Source organism: Hippopotamus amphibius, chromosome 1, assembly GCF_030028045.1.
Source record: "Hippopotamus amphibius kiboko isolate mHipAmp2 chromosome 1, mHipAmp2.hap2, whole genome shotgun sequence".
Lineage (NCBI taxonomy): Eukaryota > Metazoa > Chordata > Mammalia > Artiodactyla > Hippopotamidae > Hippopotamus > Hippopotamus amphibius.
Genome location: NC_080186.1, coordinates 32,555,114 through 32,571,406, shown reverse-complemented (window position 1 = coordinate 32,571,406; position 16,293 = coordinate 32,555,114). Strand labels below are relative to the sequence as shown.

At 44.8% G+C, this 16,293-nt stretch overlaps 1 protein-coding gene and 1 pseudogene across 6 annotated transcripts in view; both read left to right on the top strand.

Moving 5' to 3' along the window:
* The window catches only part of RIMS3 (regulating synaptic membrane exocytosis 3), a 54,942-nt gene extending 45,856 nt beyond the window's left edge, over positions 1-9,086 (top strand). For 5 of the 6 annotated variants that reach the window (XM_057706950.1, XM_057706953.1, XM_057706952.1 and 2 more), the window contains one exon: positions 8,410-9,086. In XM_057706950.1, coding sequence (XP_057562933.1) covers positions 8,410-8,543 — 134 coding nt within the window. In that variant the 3' untranslated portion in view covers positions 8,544-9,086. The remainder of the gene's footprint in view (positions 1-8,409) is intronic. The other variant, XM_057706955.1, reaches the window with a different exon arrangement.
* A 2,433-nt stretch (positions 9,087-11,519) lies between these two features.
* On the top strand, positions 11,520-13,327 carry LOC130856719 (general transcription factor IIF subunit 2-like; annotated as a pseudogene).
* The last annotated feature ends 2,966 nt before the right edge of the window (positions 13,328-16,293 follow it).

Sequence of the window (16,293 nt, the reverse complement as noted above, 5' to 3'; positions counted from 1 at the left end):
CTATGGCTGGCTGGCTGGCTGGCAGGCAGGCAGGCAGGCAGGCAGGCAGGCAGGCAGGCAGGCAGGCAGGCAGGCAGGCAGCCACGGCAGGAACCTTTGATACTCAGGGAAGAGGGAGGGTACCATTTATAGGGGGAATTGACGTCAGGTTGGCTCATCAGTTACCAAGGAAACCAGTGTCTGGGGCAGGAGGCAAGCACGTAGGCAGTTACTGATTAAGCCCTATAATTAAGAGGATTGGATAGTCATGTGAGTGAAGCAGGCCCTGGTCAAGCAGGGGAACATACAGAGAGCAAGACAACAGCCTTCATGAGTGGCCTTGACCATACACTCACCTAAACCAAGATACAAAGATAAGCCCTAGATAGTTTAATAGACCCAAAATTGAAAGGTAAAATGTAAAGTTAATAAAATAAAAATGTACAAGAAATAGTTTTTGTGAACTAAGGGCAAGGAAGAACTTTTAATATTCAAAAGCACAAATCATACGTTAAAAACTGTGTAATGTGGTTACATTAGAAGTTAAGATTTCTATTTAATGATTGGCATCATGGACGGAAGTTAACAAATAGATTACAGAATGGTAATTTACGATGCCAAAAAATGGCAAGGGATTAATAGCTAGAATATACAAGGAAGTTCTGCAAATCAACAATAAAAAGTAACATCAATGGAAAAATGGCAAAAGAAATTAACAGGCAAACTCCAAAAGTTAACAAGCATATGAAAATAGCCTCAGAATCACTATAATCAGAGAAATGCAAATTAAAGCAATAATGAGATATTACTTTCTACCAATAATAGTTGACTGGCAAAAATTAGAAAACTGGATAATGCCAAGTAATGACAAGGACATGGAAGTATAACTGGTGTAGCCATTTTGAAGAGCAAGCTGACATTACCTGGTCTAATTATATGCAGACCCTATGACCTATAAATTTGTATATAGGTCCATTAAAAGGACATGTAAAGGGGATATTCATCATTGCATTATTTGTGGTGAAGTGTGGCAGACAGAATAATGAACCCCCTGAAACTGCCCACATCTTAATGCCCAGAACCTGTGACTGTGTTAGTTTACATAGCAAAAGGGACTCTGCAGATATGACTAAATTAAGGACTTTGAGACAGGTTGATTATCCTGTATTATGTGGGTGGGCCCAATCTAATGATCTGGGTCTTTAAACATGGAAGACTTTCCAGCTGTGGTCAAAGGGAGATGTGATACCAGAAGGAAGGGCACAGAGATGCAGTGTGACCGAAATTAAAGACCTAAACATATGGAGAGTTAGTTGTACCCTGTTCATGGATTGAAAGGCACAATATCGCTAAGATGTCAGTTCTTCCCAAATTTACCTACAGAATCAATGCACTTTCAGTAAAAATTCCAGCAGACTTTTTAAAGAAATGGACATGTTGATACTAAAATTTATTTGGAAATGCAAAGGACCTCGAATAGCTAAAGCAATTGTGAAAAGGCAAAACTTAGTTGGAAGACTTACGCTACTTGATGGCAAGACTGACTATAAATTAACCAATGGAACTGGCATAAGGATAGATCAATGGAAGAGAACACTGCAGAAATAATTAACGTTTGACAAAGGTGCCAAAGTCATTCAATAATCTTTTCAACAAGTGGTGCCGCAACAACTGGATATTTGAGTGGAAAAATATAAACCTCGACCCTTACTCCACATTATACAAATTATACACAAAAATTAACTCAAAATGGATCACATAAACATAAAAAGTTAAAATTATAAAACTCCTATAAGAATATATAGGAAAAAACTTCACAACTTTATGGTAGGCAGAGATTTCTTAGAACATAAAAAGCACTAATCCTAAAATAAAAATAAAAAGATAAATTGGATTTCATCAAAAGTAAAATTTCTTCTCTTTAAAGATACTATTATGACTCATAAGATGACAACTTAATAAGACGAAGTAAAAATGGGCAAAAGATTTAAACAGCTATGTCACAAAAGAAGATATACAAATTGCCAATTTGATGGAAATATAATATGGTATAATCACTTAGGAAAATAATTTGGCATTTTCTTAAAAATTTCTCATACACTTACCCCAAGACCCAGCAATTCCACTTCTAGCTATTTATCAGGAAAAATGAAAGGCTATGTCCACCGGAGGACAAAAATGCCCCTGGCAGCTTTATACCTAATAGCCCCATATTGGAAACAATACAATTGTCTAATGTATCTGTCAGGGGTCAATCGAAATATAGAAACCACACAGTAATGTGAACAAGGAAATTTTAATGTTAGAAATTATTAACTCTGCTAGTACAGAAGGTATAAAGAGAAATCTACAGAATATTCTAGAGCTGATGGATTGTCCAAGGAAAGAACAAATTGGAAGGGGACCTCTCCATCATGCTGGGACTGGACTCAAACCTTGTTGAAAAACGTGTAATGTGATATGAGGTGTGCTGGGACCACAGGCCAGGCCCAGTCCATAGCCTCCAGGCTGGTAGGAAACATCCCTCTGGGGTACTGGTGGTGGAGGTTGGCAGGAAGCACCCTGGGAGAGTCTGAGTCAGGAAGCTACTTGCAGGTTGAGCGGTGAAGGCTTAGGACACGTGTGCCCATGTGGGAAGGGTCACTGGAAACAGCTTTCCAGGGATCTGGTGGGTGGAGGCTGGCAGGTTGGTGCGCAGGGGAGTCAGAGGCCTGCTCGTCAGCAAGGCGGTGCCCAGGGTGCACAGAGTCCACCATGCGAGGCTCTGGAGAGCTGGCACAGGGCTAGGCCTGGGGCCGTGAGCTCACAGGCATGTTCTGGACACACAGCTGGGACAGAACATTAATGGATGCTCCCATAGACGTCACAGGCTGCATTGGGAGGAAGAGAAGCAAACAGAAGCACACTGGATCCAGGAAAAGTTTCTCCTTCCTGCAGTGTCCCACCAGCACCATCTACTGACACAGCTTAATATGGTTCTCACTGCAAAAAGAAACGCATAAAGGGGGCTATCCAGCTATCCCAGAGCAGGTGATGAAGGGTAGACCTGGAGTTGAGAGGCAACAAATTGATAACCGTCATATCTAGCAACAGGTATGATGGAAAAGTAATTTGTGGCAGATTAGTGTAATGGGATACCACTCAGCACTAAACAGAATGAACTACTGATATAGGCAACAGCACAGATGGATGGTGAAAACAGCACATTGAATGAAAGAAACCAGACACAAGTAAATATTGGTATGATATTCTAGACCGCATGAGAATCACCCATAGGGAAAAAATGTCAACCAATGTTCCCTGAGGATCTGGGGTGGGTGGTATTGATAGCAAAGAATCAAAAAGGAATTGGGGAGATGATAGAAACATTTTATATCTGGATTGTGGTAGTGGTTACATAGGTGTATGTATTTATCAAAATGCATCCAACTGTGCCCTTAAAATGGATGCATTTTACTTTGTGTAAATTATACCTCAGTAATGTCTATTTTTAAAATATAAAAAAATGTTATCTATAAATCATTTACCCGTGCTTGTGTAGAAGGCAGAATACCATTGCCTGCCAAACCCATCTACCTTGTAAATTCCAGGATAAAGGCTTTTTGAGAAAATCGCAGCTTTGATCCAAACATTGGAAACCTCCCTCTTCCTGCAGGAGGTGGATTCTCAGAGCGGAAAAGCCTTAGCTGTCATAGAGGATTCTTCTGGATTATCCCTGGGAAACAGATGAGATGGTGGGCCTGGAAGGAAGTTGCCCAGGAAAAGTCCAATCGTGTTCTCTCTGGGAGTAGGCCCCTGCATTCTTCTCCAGTTCAGCCACCACTGGTCCTGCATCTTTCGTGGTCTGGTCAAAAACACAGGTGCTGTGAGGGGACAATGACAAAAGGAGATGCCCTTCAAGACTGGCCGGCCAACCAGGCAGGGATGAGGGATGCAGGAGGAAAGAAACCAGGCCTAAAGAAAAGGGCCTCACTAAAGATGCTGACAGCTTCTGAAAGTGGGAGGCATTACGGACTGACATGTAACAGTAACACCTGTGACTAGTAATGCTAACAATTAGAACAAATTGTAAAGAAGCTGCAGAAGTCTGGAAGGCAGCTCCTTTATAAATAAGGCCTCACAATGGGTATTGACCCAGTAGCGAATGTTTTCTGGTGCTGGTGGAGTGGAGAGCCCACAGTCTTGATTTGTGTGTGTGTACTTGCCTCAAAATGCCACCCATCTGTAAAATAGAGGCTGATTATAAAAGTCTTCACCTCAGCAGAACCAAAAGAAATCTTGTGGGTTTGATAATTTCTTAGACTTAGGAAGTCTTGAGACTTCCTAGGTCTCAAGCATATCAACAGCCCAGAGGGAGTTTGCTGAACTTGCCCTATGGATATACGTATACAGGAAACAATGTCGCATCCTAACAAGAACACTTATATGTGAATAATGGAAGTTTGACTAGAGCACCTTGTTTTTTCCAGATCTTTATTGGAGTATAATTGCTTTACACTGTTGTGCCAGTTTCCGCTGTACACCAAAGTGAATCAGCTGTAGTTACACATGTAACCCCATATCTCCTCCCTCTTGAGCCTCCCTTCCACCCTCCCTATCCCACCCCTCTAGGTCATCACCAATCTTTGAGTTGACCTCCCTGTGTTATGCAGCAGCTAAAGGAATGAAATTGAGTTATTTGTAGTGAGGTGGATGGACCTAGAGTCTGTCATACAGAGTGAAGCAAGCCAGAAAGAGAAAAACAAATACCGTAAGCTAACGCATATGTATGGAATCTAAAAAAATGGTACTGATGAACCCAGTGGCGGGGCAAGAATAAAGATGCAGAGGTAGAGAATGGACTTGAGGACATGGGGAAGTGGGGAAGGGGAAGCTGGTACAAAGTGAGAGAGTAGCATTGACATATGTACACCACCAAATATAAAATACAGCACCTTTTAACTCAGTTCTCCTAGTGCTGGGCACTCATCCCAGCAAACTCCCACATGGTATCAAAAGTGGGCCTGATCCCAATGTTCATAGCAACACTATTCACAATAACCAAGACATGGAAACAACCTAAATGTCCATGGACAGATGAATGGGTAAAGAAGATGTGGTACATATATAACATGGAATAGTACTCAGCCATACAAAGAATGAAGTAATGCCATTCGCAGCAACATGGATGGACCTAGAGATTATCATACTAAATGAAGTAAGTCAGAAAGAGAAAGACAAATATCATATGATATCACTTATATGTGAAATCTAAAATATGGCACAAATGAACTTAGCTATGAAACAGAAACAGACTCACCAACATAGAGAACAGACATGGTTGCCAAGAGGGAGGAGAGGTGGGGGAGGGATGGAGTGGGAATTTGGGGTTAGCAGATGCAAACTAGTATTTATAGAATGGATAAATAACAAGGTCCTACTGTATAGCACAGGGAACTATATTCAATATCCTGAGATAAACCATAATGGAAAAGAATATAAAAAATGTATATATATATATGTATAACTGAATCCCTTTGCTGTACAGCAGAGATTAACACAACATTGCAAATCAACTATATTGCAATAAAGAAAAGAAAGAAAAAAGTGAGCATGTGTAAGGATGGTCGTTTTGGAATTGTCCGCCATGGTAGAGAGTTAGAGGTACTTTAGGTGTCCATCTGTCTGGGGAAATGGATGAGTATAACATGGAGGAGACACTAAGCAGGATACAGTGCAGAAGTTAGAAGCACAGGCGATATACACACACATAAACAGATCTTAAAAACAGAGTGCTAGGTGAAAAAGCAGTAAACAGAATAAAGTCTAACATATAATACCATGTATGCAAATTAAAAGTACAGCTCACAGGGACTTCCCTGGCAGTCCAGTGGTTAGGACTTTGCCTTCCAATGCAGGGGGCGTGGGTTCGACCTCTGGCCGGGGAGCTAAGATCCTACATGCCTCACAGCCAAAAACCAAAACATAAAACAGAAGCAATATTGTAACAAATTCAATAAAGACTTTAAAAAAATGGTCCACATAAAAAAAAATCTTTAAAAAAAGTACAGCTCACAAAATAACACGACATATTTTGCAAGTATACACACACATACACATCAAAATAATTTGAGAGTTTTTTTTTTAAATAAGGGGAGTAGAAGTGAGAAATGGGCATAAAAGTGAAGACCTAAATGAACAAGAAAGGGCCCTTGCACAGGCCGATGATAAAAGCATGCTGTGAACTATGGCCAAATGAACCTCAACTGATCGACATGTTATAGAAGCAAACCAAGAGGTCCAAACCAAGTTTTGGATTGTGTAAAAGGGCCTGAAAAACAGAATGCCTCAGGAGAATTCCATTCACACCATCCTCAGGCCAAAGCTGCCTCGAACTACTGAGCTGATCTCCATACAGGGTTCTGGTGACCGGGAACTGTTAGTGCAGGGTGGCGTGTCTCCGTGTGTGTAACAGTGTCCATGACTCAGTGTTGAGATGCACATGGGTTAGAATTGAGAGTCCACTTGCAGTTTTCCCTAAGCTTTACTACCTTTGGAGTCTCTTATGTAAAAATAATAGAATCTCCATTTATATTTGATATAAGGAATGGGAATGGAGACATATGTGAAACTCAGGCAGCAAGATAACCAAGACATGGTTATCTTGCTGCGGAGAACCCCATCTTGGGAAAGAGACCCTTACCTGAGGGAGGTGCCCTTCCAGGTTGTATGCCTGCTGGTCATCATCCAGTGTCCCCCATGTCCACCAGGATGCTGCGTACCGCATTCCCGGGAGTTCTGGGATGGGCCAGGTGCCCCACTGGTAGGGACACAAGGTCCCATGATGGAGAGCGGGAATCATCAGGCCTGGTGAGGGCTGGTTGGGGCAGATGTCCTAGCAGGAGCGGGGGAGGCTTATCTGGGCCCAAGGCCCATGCAGGTGGGGGAAGAAGCAGGTTGAGGAGGTGGGGCAGGGGTCACGCGAGGTGTGTGGGAGAAGAGGGGAGCAAGTCGAAAGGGGCGGCGAATGGAAGGGAGAGGGAGAGGAGGAGGGCAGGTGGTAGGAGGAGCAGGGGGACAGGCCAGGGTAGAGGTGGCCCAGGCAGGGAGGTGGGAAGGGGCGAGACTGGTAAGAGGAGGGAGACAGTCTGGGCATGCGGTAGAAAGAGGACTAGTTTGGTCTGAGTAGCTGTTGACCGAGGCAGGCACAGGGCGAAGAGACAGGGAAGTCATAGGGACAAGAGGCTGGACAGGAGGAAGGGAGGGAGCTGAAAGCTGAGTTGGGGCAGGGGGAGAAGTATGACGAAGAAGAGGTTGAGCAGGAATGAGAGAGGGCAGCTTCCTCTGCATGGCTCTCAGAGGAGAAGTGATGGGCTCAGTGTTCTGCACTCTTTCTTTGCTTGATGCCATTATGACTCAGATTCCATCAACAGAGAGTCCAAAATTCTATGACACTTTGACTTGGAAGATACCTTTGAGATCCACGAGTACAGCTTTCTCCACCTTATAAATTAAGAAACAAAGGCCTAGAGGGCTGTCCAAAGTCTCCCCCAACAGTTAGTTAGGGGCACAGTTTGGACAGAATCCAATCCAGAACTCATAAAAAACAATCCCAGGCTAACCAGGGAGTGTGTCAAAGTGCAGGGGTCTCCAGAGTGTGAAGGTGGCCCCTCTGGCCATTAGGGCCCATCCTAGATGGAGGCAATGGAGGTGCCCACTCATCGTCCTTGGAAGGCACCTTCTATCCCTATCTAGCCGTCGTCAGAAACTGCAAGGAGCCTCTTATCTCCCCACCATGAGAAAGCAGCCTACTGTATATGCCCAGGAAAGGGACTGAACATGAGGAAAACACCAATACTGACCTTCTCACCAAGCAATAATTGAGCTCAAATGGGCCTGGGGTATGGGCACTGGGGAAAGAAGGACCTGGACCAGGGGGATGGGTCAAGGAGAATTTAGAGCCTCCTTCTAGTCATCGCATTAGATGCTCCCACACATTTCTCACTGTTTGTCTCGTTAGAAGTTCACCAGGCAGGGATGTTACCTCCATTATAAGGAAGAAGAAACTATGCCCAGATAAATGAAGACACTTGCCCAGGGCCATATAGCCTTGGAATAACAATACTAAGACCCAAATCCTGGCACCTGGTTCTGTGCTCTTTCTATTAAGCAACTACGCTGGGAAATGGGATGGGAACACAAGGGGACAAGCCCCAACACTAGAATGAGAATTTGGTTGAGTTAGAGTTTTAGCTTCAACTTTATTTTCTCTCAGAAATTTGAAGCTATTGCTTCACTGTATTTTTACAATGAGTATTGTAAATTTTCATTGGAACTCTAAAATCAACCTGATGCATATTCTATTGATAGGGAATTTGTTTTCTTTGTGGTTTTAAGATATTTTTCTTAATCCTTGATTTCTGAAATTTCATTACCATATTCCTTTTTCAGTTCATTCTGCTAAGTCCTTGGTGAAGTCTTTCCATTTGAGGAAATTCGCCACAACTACTGAGCCTGCACTCTACAGCCCTCGAGCCACAGCTACTGAGCCCACGTGCTGCAACTACCGAAGCCTGCGCGCCTAGAGCCCATGCTCCGCAACAAGAGAAGCCACTGCAGTGGGAAGCCCATGCACTGCACTGAACAGTAGCCCCTGCTCGCCACAACTAGAGAAAGCCCACACGCAGTAACAAAGACCCAACCAAAAATAAACTAAAGTTAAAAAAAGCAAAGTCCATCATTTAAATGCTAATCTCATCCAAAAACACTCTCACAGAATAATGTTCTTGTTGACTGCCAGCACCTTCATATATAATCCAGATATTAATCCTTTGTTGGTTTTAAGATGTTGCACATATTTCTTTCCAGTCTGTCATTTGTTCTTTACGTAATCTTCTGTAAAGCAGATATTTTCATTTTTTGCGTAGTTAGGCTTGCCTAAATTTTACTTCATGATTTTTGCATTTTCCTCAGGAAAACCTTACGACCACTAGACTATAACAAAAATGTTCTCCTCTGGTTCCCCTAATATTTTTGCATTTAGCTCTTCAAGGCAGTAGAATTAGAGGTTAGGAGCCTGGGTACTGAAAGAGACCGCTTGGATTGGCATGGTGGCTCCTGTTACAAGTATGCTGAAATAAAATTAGTTTCATTTGAATTTTGCCTATTTATTCAACAAATATGTTTTAAGCACCTATTTGATGCCAGACACTGTTTATATTATACAGCAGTAAACAGACAAAACTCCTTACCATTACGGAACTGACATTCTGGTGGGTAAGTTAATATTTACTGAGCCCTCACTACATGTCATGCACTTTACTAAATCCTTTAATCCTCACAACAACCTTATAAGGTAGGCACTATTATTATTCCCATTTTTCCAATGAGGAAAAGGAGGCATTGGAGAGGTTGACACCTCCCCATCCCCGCCCCCAAGGCCACACAGTCTGTAAGTGGCAGGGCCAGGATTTGAACTTGGGCATCCCAATTCCAGAGCATGTGCTTCAAGCCCTCACCACTACGCTGTCTCCTCTGGTTGTCCAGAGGCAATATCTGTGAGGGGCAGGCTCCTGTTTCATGCGGCCAAATAGTTTTCCAAAAAGGCAATGCCAGTTTAGGATTCCATCAATCCTTCACTTATGCTATCAATTTTTATTTAGCAACTCCTGTGCTGGCATTTAGTGAGGAACAAGACAGACACGGTCTGTTGTCACAAAGTGCTTGCCATATAATGGAGACACAAATAAGCAAAAGGTCATTAGAAAACATGTGCTCAGTGCTGATAGGGGAGGCAGAGAGTACCATGGAAACACACAAGAGGGTACCCATGCCAGACTTGGTGGTTCAGGATAGAGAAAGAGACTTCTCAGGTGATACCTGTAAGAAGAATGGGATCTCGTGGTTCATGTGGCTGAGGAGGAGGCTGCAGGGGGAGGGGCAGATGCTGGGAGTGGGGGTTGGGAAGAAGAATTAGCTGAGCCAGTGGGGTGGGGTTATTATGGCAGCAATGTCGGTGAAAGGAAATAATAACGAAGACCTGGTTGCAAGAGAGAGCCATGGAGGTTAAACTGAGTGTACAAGCTCATTACAAGTGGAGTTTTAGGGAGTTTCTGCAAGAGATGACACTGAGCAGTAGTCTCTTTTGGAAAGGCTTTGCAAGCCACCTGAAAGAGAATGGACTTCATTCTGTGAAAGGTAGGTAGGCTCCGAAAGCTATTAAGAAAGAAAAAGACATGTTTAGAATCATGTTTTAGAAACACCACTCTGACTCCAGTGTGTGGAATATAGTGACAGAGGAAGGAAGTTCAGTGAAGAAGCTATTGCCCTGAATCAGGAGAGAATAGTCACAGAGTGGCCTCAGCTGGGCCAGGGCATGGGGACAGTGGGGGCAGTTTAGATGAATTAAGGAGGCAAATTGGGCAGAACTTGCTGGCTCATTGGGAGCGAGATAAAGGGAAGAGTAAGCTTAACCTCAAGTTTCTGGTTTAGGAAACAGGGTAGATGGGGAATACTGGAAGAGCAGGTTTGTTTGTGGGGAGAAGCCATGAGAAGGTGATGGGTCCTGGCTTTGACCTATTATGAATCTAGTGCATTGTAGGACATCAGTTGGCCTTTGGGTGGGCTGCCAGAAGCTCGGGAGAGAGACTGGAACTAGGGATGCTCCTTTGAGAGGCAGCAGCAGAAATAATATAATCTTCAAAAGGTGTGTAGAGTGAGAAGGGACAGCACCTGGGAACAAGGAACAGCATTGATGGCCCACGACGTCCTGAGGTGCCCACAAAGGAGACTGGAAATGGCAGCCCGCGAGGCCAAAGGAAACCCAGGAGCAGGGGCATCATGGAACCCATGGGAAGACAGTGTTTTAAGATGAAGGCAGCAAAGGGGGGGAATGAGGACTTTCGGCATTTAGCCAGAGGATGGTGAGGGCAATGCTAATTCATTGTAAGTGGCTGGTCAGGGACTAGGAATAACGTGTCCAACAACTCCTCAGAGCACCTGCATCTCCAGTCTTTCTAAAGATGCCAAAGCAAGCTGCCTTCCCTTGAACCCACCCTGCACTGGAGAATTAAGGAAAATGGGTTCCGTGGAGGAAATAATCCATTAAGCCATCCTCCCTCGTGGGTGTGCTTTAGGAGATGTGGGGAAAACCCATAACTGAGTCAAGGTGATTGGATTTGCAGGGTGGTTGTAACCCAATCCCATCAAGGAACTCCCTAAAGGTGGCAATAAATAGAGCTGTGTAGAGCAAGCGTGTTCTTCCTTCCAGGGAGAGGCAGCCTGGGGTCTGAGTGCGCCCTTGCTCAGCCGGGAGCCCCCTCCCTTGCAAGCCTTTCTTAGCACAGTGCAGCTTTCTGCCTGCCCTGGTGAGTCTCAGCCTGGTAGAAGGGGCTTCCTTCCCGGCTTCCTGCTGTAAAATTATACTCACTCTTTGCTCTCTCTGCCTTAGGCGTGAGGGCGCCCAGGGAGGTTATCTTAAGAAATACAACCTCTCAGCTCCTTCTGGTTTAAATGAATCTGGATTTGAATTGGAAGCTTTCTCCACTTCGGTCAGAGAGAACATGGCAGAGCAGAGGTTGTTGAAGCTATGGTGGTGGCGGCTGCTCCACGGTGGGCTTTCAGAGCTGCGAGGCAGGACTGCTCTGCCTGCAAGTCAGTTGCAGACGCCCGCGCTCTGGACCTCAAAATATGGGCCGGGGGAAGGGGGAGAAGAAGAAACAAAATATAGGCCTGGAACCTACTCATCTCTGTGGCCTCCGATGCCTCTGCCAACAGCTGGTGTCGGGGACTCTCCCTGTGCTCAGGCCAGGCTGGCAGGGAGGATGAGCCCCCAAGCCGAGGCCCTCCTCGTGTGCACACATCCTGGGTAGGCAGGAGAGCAAGGGAGGGTATCTGAATTCTGGGCGTGTGGGACCTGGGCAGGGCAGAGGTGGGGGTGTCCACTTCCCCTCTATTTTTTCACAACAAACAAACCAATCAAATAAGACATTTCTTTCCTTCCAATAAATAAATAACATTATTAAATGCCTACAGCAGTGAAAGCCACAAACTCTACCCTCATGGTGCTTACAAGTCTAGTGGGGAGGAGATACTATAATAAATATATAAAAATATACAGTATCTAGGATATTTCATGTTGACTGGTGCGCTGGAGAAAAATAAGGCAGGGGAGAGGGACAGGGAGAAACAGGGTGGTAAGGAAGGTGTTTAGGAGATGGCTGTGTCTTAGAAACCTCTTCCCATCAGTAGACAGGAGCTCCTGTAATTTTAGTTGCTAAAGTACTTTGTTTTTAGGATGTGCCACACTTACTTACCAAACTCCCCACTTTTATGATGGTTTCCCATCTTCCCTTAGTATGAAAAATTTGACAATTGTATAGTACTCTCTAGATTCTAGGACTCTATCTTTTAACATTTGTGAAGTCAGCATGTGTATTACACTTCCTTGCTAGGTTCCTGGATTCCAGCAGCTGGTTTTGGTGTCCTGCTTCCCCCTTCATCCCTAACTGGCCCACCCTCTGCACCCTCAGCTCAGGTGCACACGGCCTCCTGAGGCAGCAGACCCAAGCCCCAGAGCATTCCACTCAACTTGGAGGGAATCCAACAGAACCAGAGGAGGTGGCTGGTGAAGGTTCCCAAATACCTGTCACAGCAGTGGTCTGAAGCTTCTGGAAGCAGTGAAGTAGGGAAGCTGCAGATTGCCCAAAATCAAGGAAAGTCTGAAATCTCATTTATTTTGAATACGGAACTTACAGACATTCGGGGTACAGGGGGACAACCTGCCCCAGTCAACGCTCCCAGGGAGCAACAGATTCTCTTGCAGGGGGTCAGAGGGCAGCTCCTCACAGTGCTGACGGAGCGTGCACCAGATCAGCTCTCCCTGGAAGGAACGGTAGTACATCGGGGAGAATGCAGACCTGCTCTGAGTGAAAGCCACGTGAGGCTGAAGAGAAAGCAACTAGAGGAGTCTTCCAAGCCTGTCAGAACCGTACAGAAACTGGAGAAGGTGGTCACGACCAATTATAAGCCTGTTGCCAATCATCAGTACAATATTGAAAATGAGAAGAAAAGGAAAGAAAATGGAAAGAGAGTGAAGGCTGATAAAGACCAGGTTTTAACCTTGCTACTTGCTGCCTTTGAGAAATGCCAGTATTACAACATACAGGACTTGGCTGGCATCACTGTGCAACCTGTGGTGTACCTGAAGGAAATCTTGAATGAAATCGGTGTTTGCAATGTAAAAGGGCCCCACGAAAACACTTGGGGACTGAAAGCAGAGCACCAGTATTACCCAGCAGCAGCCACGAGTGAGTGAGACAGCCCTTTGTCAAGAAGTGTCAACGTGAGCGTGACAGTCTTCCGACACTAAAAGTGATGTGAGGCTGTGCTCTTATTGGCAAGGGGTAGGGAGGTTAAATTCTTTTTGTTTTTAAGTATTCACATTTAGATTGTAAAATAGGGAAATAAAAAAAGATGTACACTGAGAAAATATTGTCTGAGGACTGCCCATCTTCCCTGCATCCCCAAAGAGTTCAGCTCGTCTAAGTCGAAAGAGAAGTGTCATCAGAAACTCTGATCAGGGGTGGGACTGGGGGTGGGGCTGGAGTGGAAGGTGGCGTTGGCTGGGGGTGGGGGTGGAGGCGAGCAAATTCTAAAATGACTGAAGAACACATTCGTTTTTGAAATGTTTAAAACGTATGGTCTTTTCATATGCGGAAACGTCAATGAAAAATATTTAGAGTAAGAGAGTGAGATAATTAAAACTGGCAATTGGCAGGTAGAGGAGGGTGGGCTCTGACTGACAGAGTGGAAACAGGCTGTTAGAGAACCTTTCCTTATTTCAAGGGAGTTGTGTGAGTCGCATCTTAAATTTGAATCCCTTATCATTGCCTGAAATATCTTTTTAAGAGATTCCACTCTGGCAGCAAGAACTGAAATGAAAATTGAGAAGAATAGTGGCAACAATGACAATAATAATGGCTAACATCAATGCACTTGGTGTAAGCTGGGTGCTGTGCTTAGGACTTGACCTCATTTATTAGATAATTTTTTTTCTCTCAGCAGCTGCACTAGGGAGATGTGGAGTCTCTCTTCCGCTCTCTCCACCCCTCCCCCGCCTCCCACCTTGAGGGATGCAGGGTTGAGGAAGCGTTTGGGTTTTTTTTTGCTCTTGTTTTAAGAGGTGTCTGCATGCTGTCAGCTGGGAAAGTCAATGACAGTGGAGAGGGGGGATGTCAAAGAAATCCTTGATGGTGAACAGGGTGGGGAGGTTGGCAAAGATATTTTTAACGGGCAGAGGAAAGAAAGAATATTAGTACAGAAGCAGGTATGCTGGTAGGTTTGGTAGCAGGAAGAAGTGAGTGGGCTTCCCCTTCTCGTTGCCTCATTCTTTCAATAAAATATGAGGCAAAGTCATCAAGTGCGAGAGGGGTGACCTGCAGCTGGTTTCCGGAAAGAGGAGACAGTAACAACTCCTAATGCCTACTGAGTGCTTACTAGACTTCAGGGAATGTTCTAGGCACTTTGTAGGTGTCAACTCATTTAATCCCCATAACAACACTGTGAAGTTAAGTACATTTGAAGCCCATTCTTCAGATGAGGAAATGGGGCACAGAGAAGTTAAATAACTTGCCTGAGGTCACCCAGCTGCTAGGTGGGCAGAGAGAGGGTTTGAACCCAGGCTCTGCAACTTCAGAGACCATTGTTCTGACTTTTGAGTTGCCTCCGTAGGCAGGCAGCATGCTAATTAGTGAACTGTGAATTCCTGGGTAGTACTGAGTGTTCTTTAAAGTGAAATGAGTTGTTAAAAATGAAGTTTTGACTTGGCAACAAGTTATAATAGATGTGAAACAAGATGCCACAAGATACAACAGATGTGAAATCCCAGGTGAGAGGCCAAATCACCCTCTGAGGATCTGCAAAGAAAATGGCCCAAGAATCCTTTCTAGAACTCCTCGAGCCCTCAGCCGGACCAAGGAGCTCGAAAGGGGGCAGAGAGTGAGATCAGCGACCATTTCTCTTTGGAGAAAGGTTGCAGATTCCAAACTAAGAGATTCCTCCAGTTGCCAACCAAAATAGAAATAAGGTTTTTTCCTCTCCTGATAAGCAGGAAAAACAAGGAAACAATGAACAGGCTGGGGAAACAACATAGGCCTGAAAGAGTTAAACAATCTTGGTTTCTCTTTAGCTGTTACTACTAACAAACACTTGTAGCTAGACTTGTCCTTCACAAAGCTGATTACTCTCTGACTCCCTGTGCGTTACCCTTTGCACCTGGCATTTCTTCTCCCCCTACACTCCCTTGTAGCACTCTTCATTTCAGAAAGAAGGTTACAGGCCAATAACTTCAGGGACACCAGACCTTGTTGCTGTACCACCTGATGCCAGCTTTGGCCATAAATTTGCAGAAGAAAAGAAATGCAAGACCTTCACTACTTTTGATCCTTATCATATACCCAGGGCTGTGAGCCCCACGTATAAAATCTCCAATTCCCCAAGGAGGGGGGCACAGTTCTTGAGGCGCTAGCCTACTACGTCTTCCCTTTGCCTGGCAAAGAAAATAAAAAGCCTCTCTATTTCTTATCTTCCAATTCTCTGTCTCTGTATTTTTATTTGGCATCAATGCACAGGGAGCCAGGTTTGGCAACACTCCCTCCATTCTGGCAGTCAGGTGGGAGGCTGCCACCCTGGAACTCAAGTCTATTGAGGGGGTCTCAAAGCGCTCACCAAGACGGCTTTGAGTCGTGCTCCCGGAGCTGGGAGCAAAGAGGCTTGGGGATGCCGGGAATAGCTACAGCAGACCGTGGATGTCAGAGGAGGGCTGTTTCACTGCACTGTTCAGGGTGTTCTGCTGCACAGGGACTGGTCTCATTCCTGGAATGTGCCGTGACAAGGGGTACAGATGTTTCCTGGTAGCCAGGAGCTAGAGGGGCAGCTGGTGTGCTGTTATCTCGGGTCCTAACAGAGCTGTCTGGAGGGGTGGAGAGACCTTGGTCGACAGAGGCTGAGAAGTGCCATTGGTGCCAGGGCTGAGGAAGGAGTCATAAACAGCCACCTATAGCAGAGGTGCCTTCCTCTGCGTTATTAGGAACCCTTGGATAAATCTGACTTTTCCATCTTCAGAATATTCCCTCTTGGAAACTATGGTGTCGGCTTGAATGAATACACTACTTTCTGCCACCAGTTTTCCCCTTGTTTTCCATAGTTTTCTAGGAAATAGCTCTCAGATCCTCCCATACTCTCCCTTCCCTGAGCTAGGTCTCTATCACTCCATGACTGAAACACTGTTTCTTACTAGCATCTACTGCTATCACATACTTTCTAAATAGTGTTTCT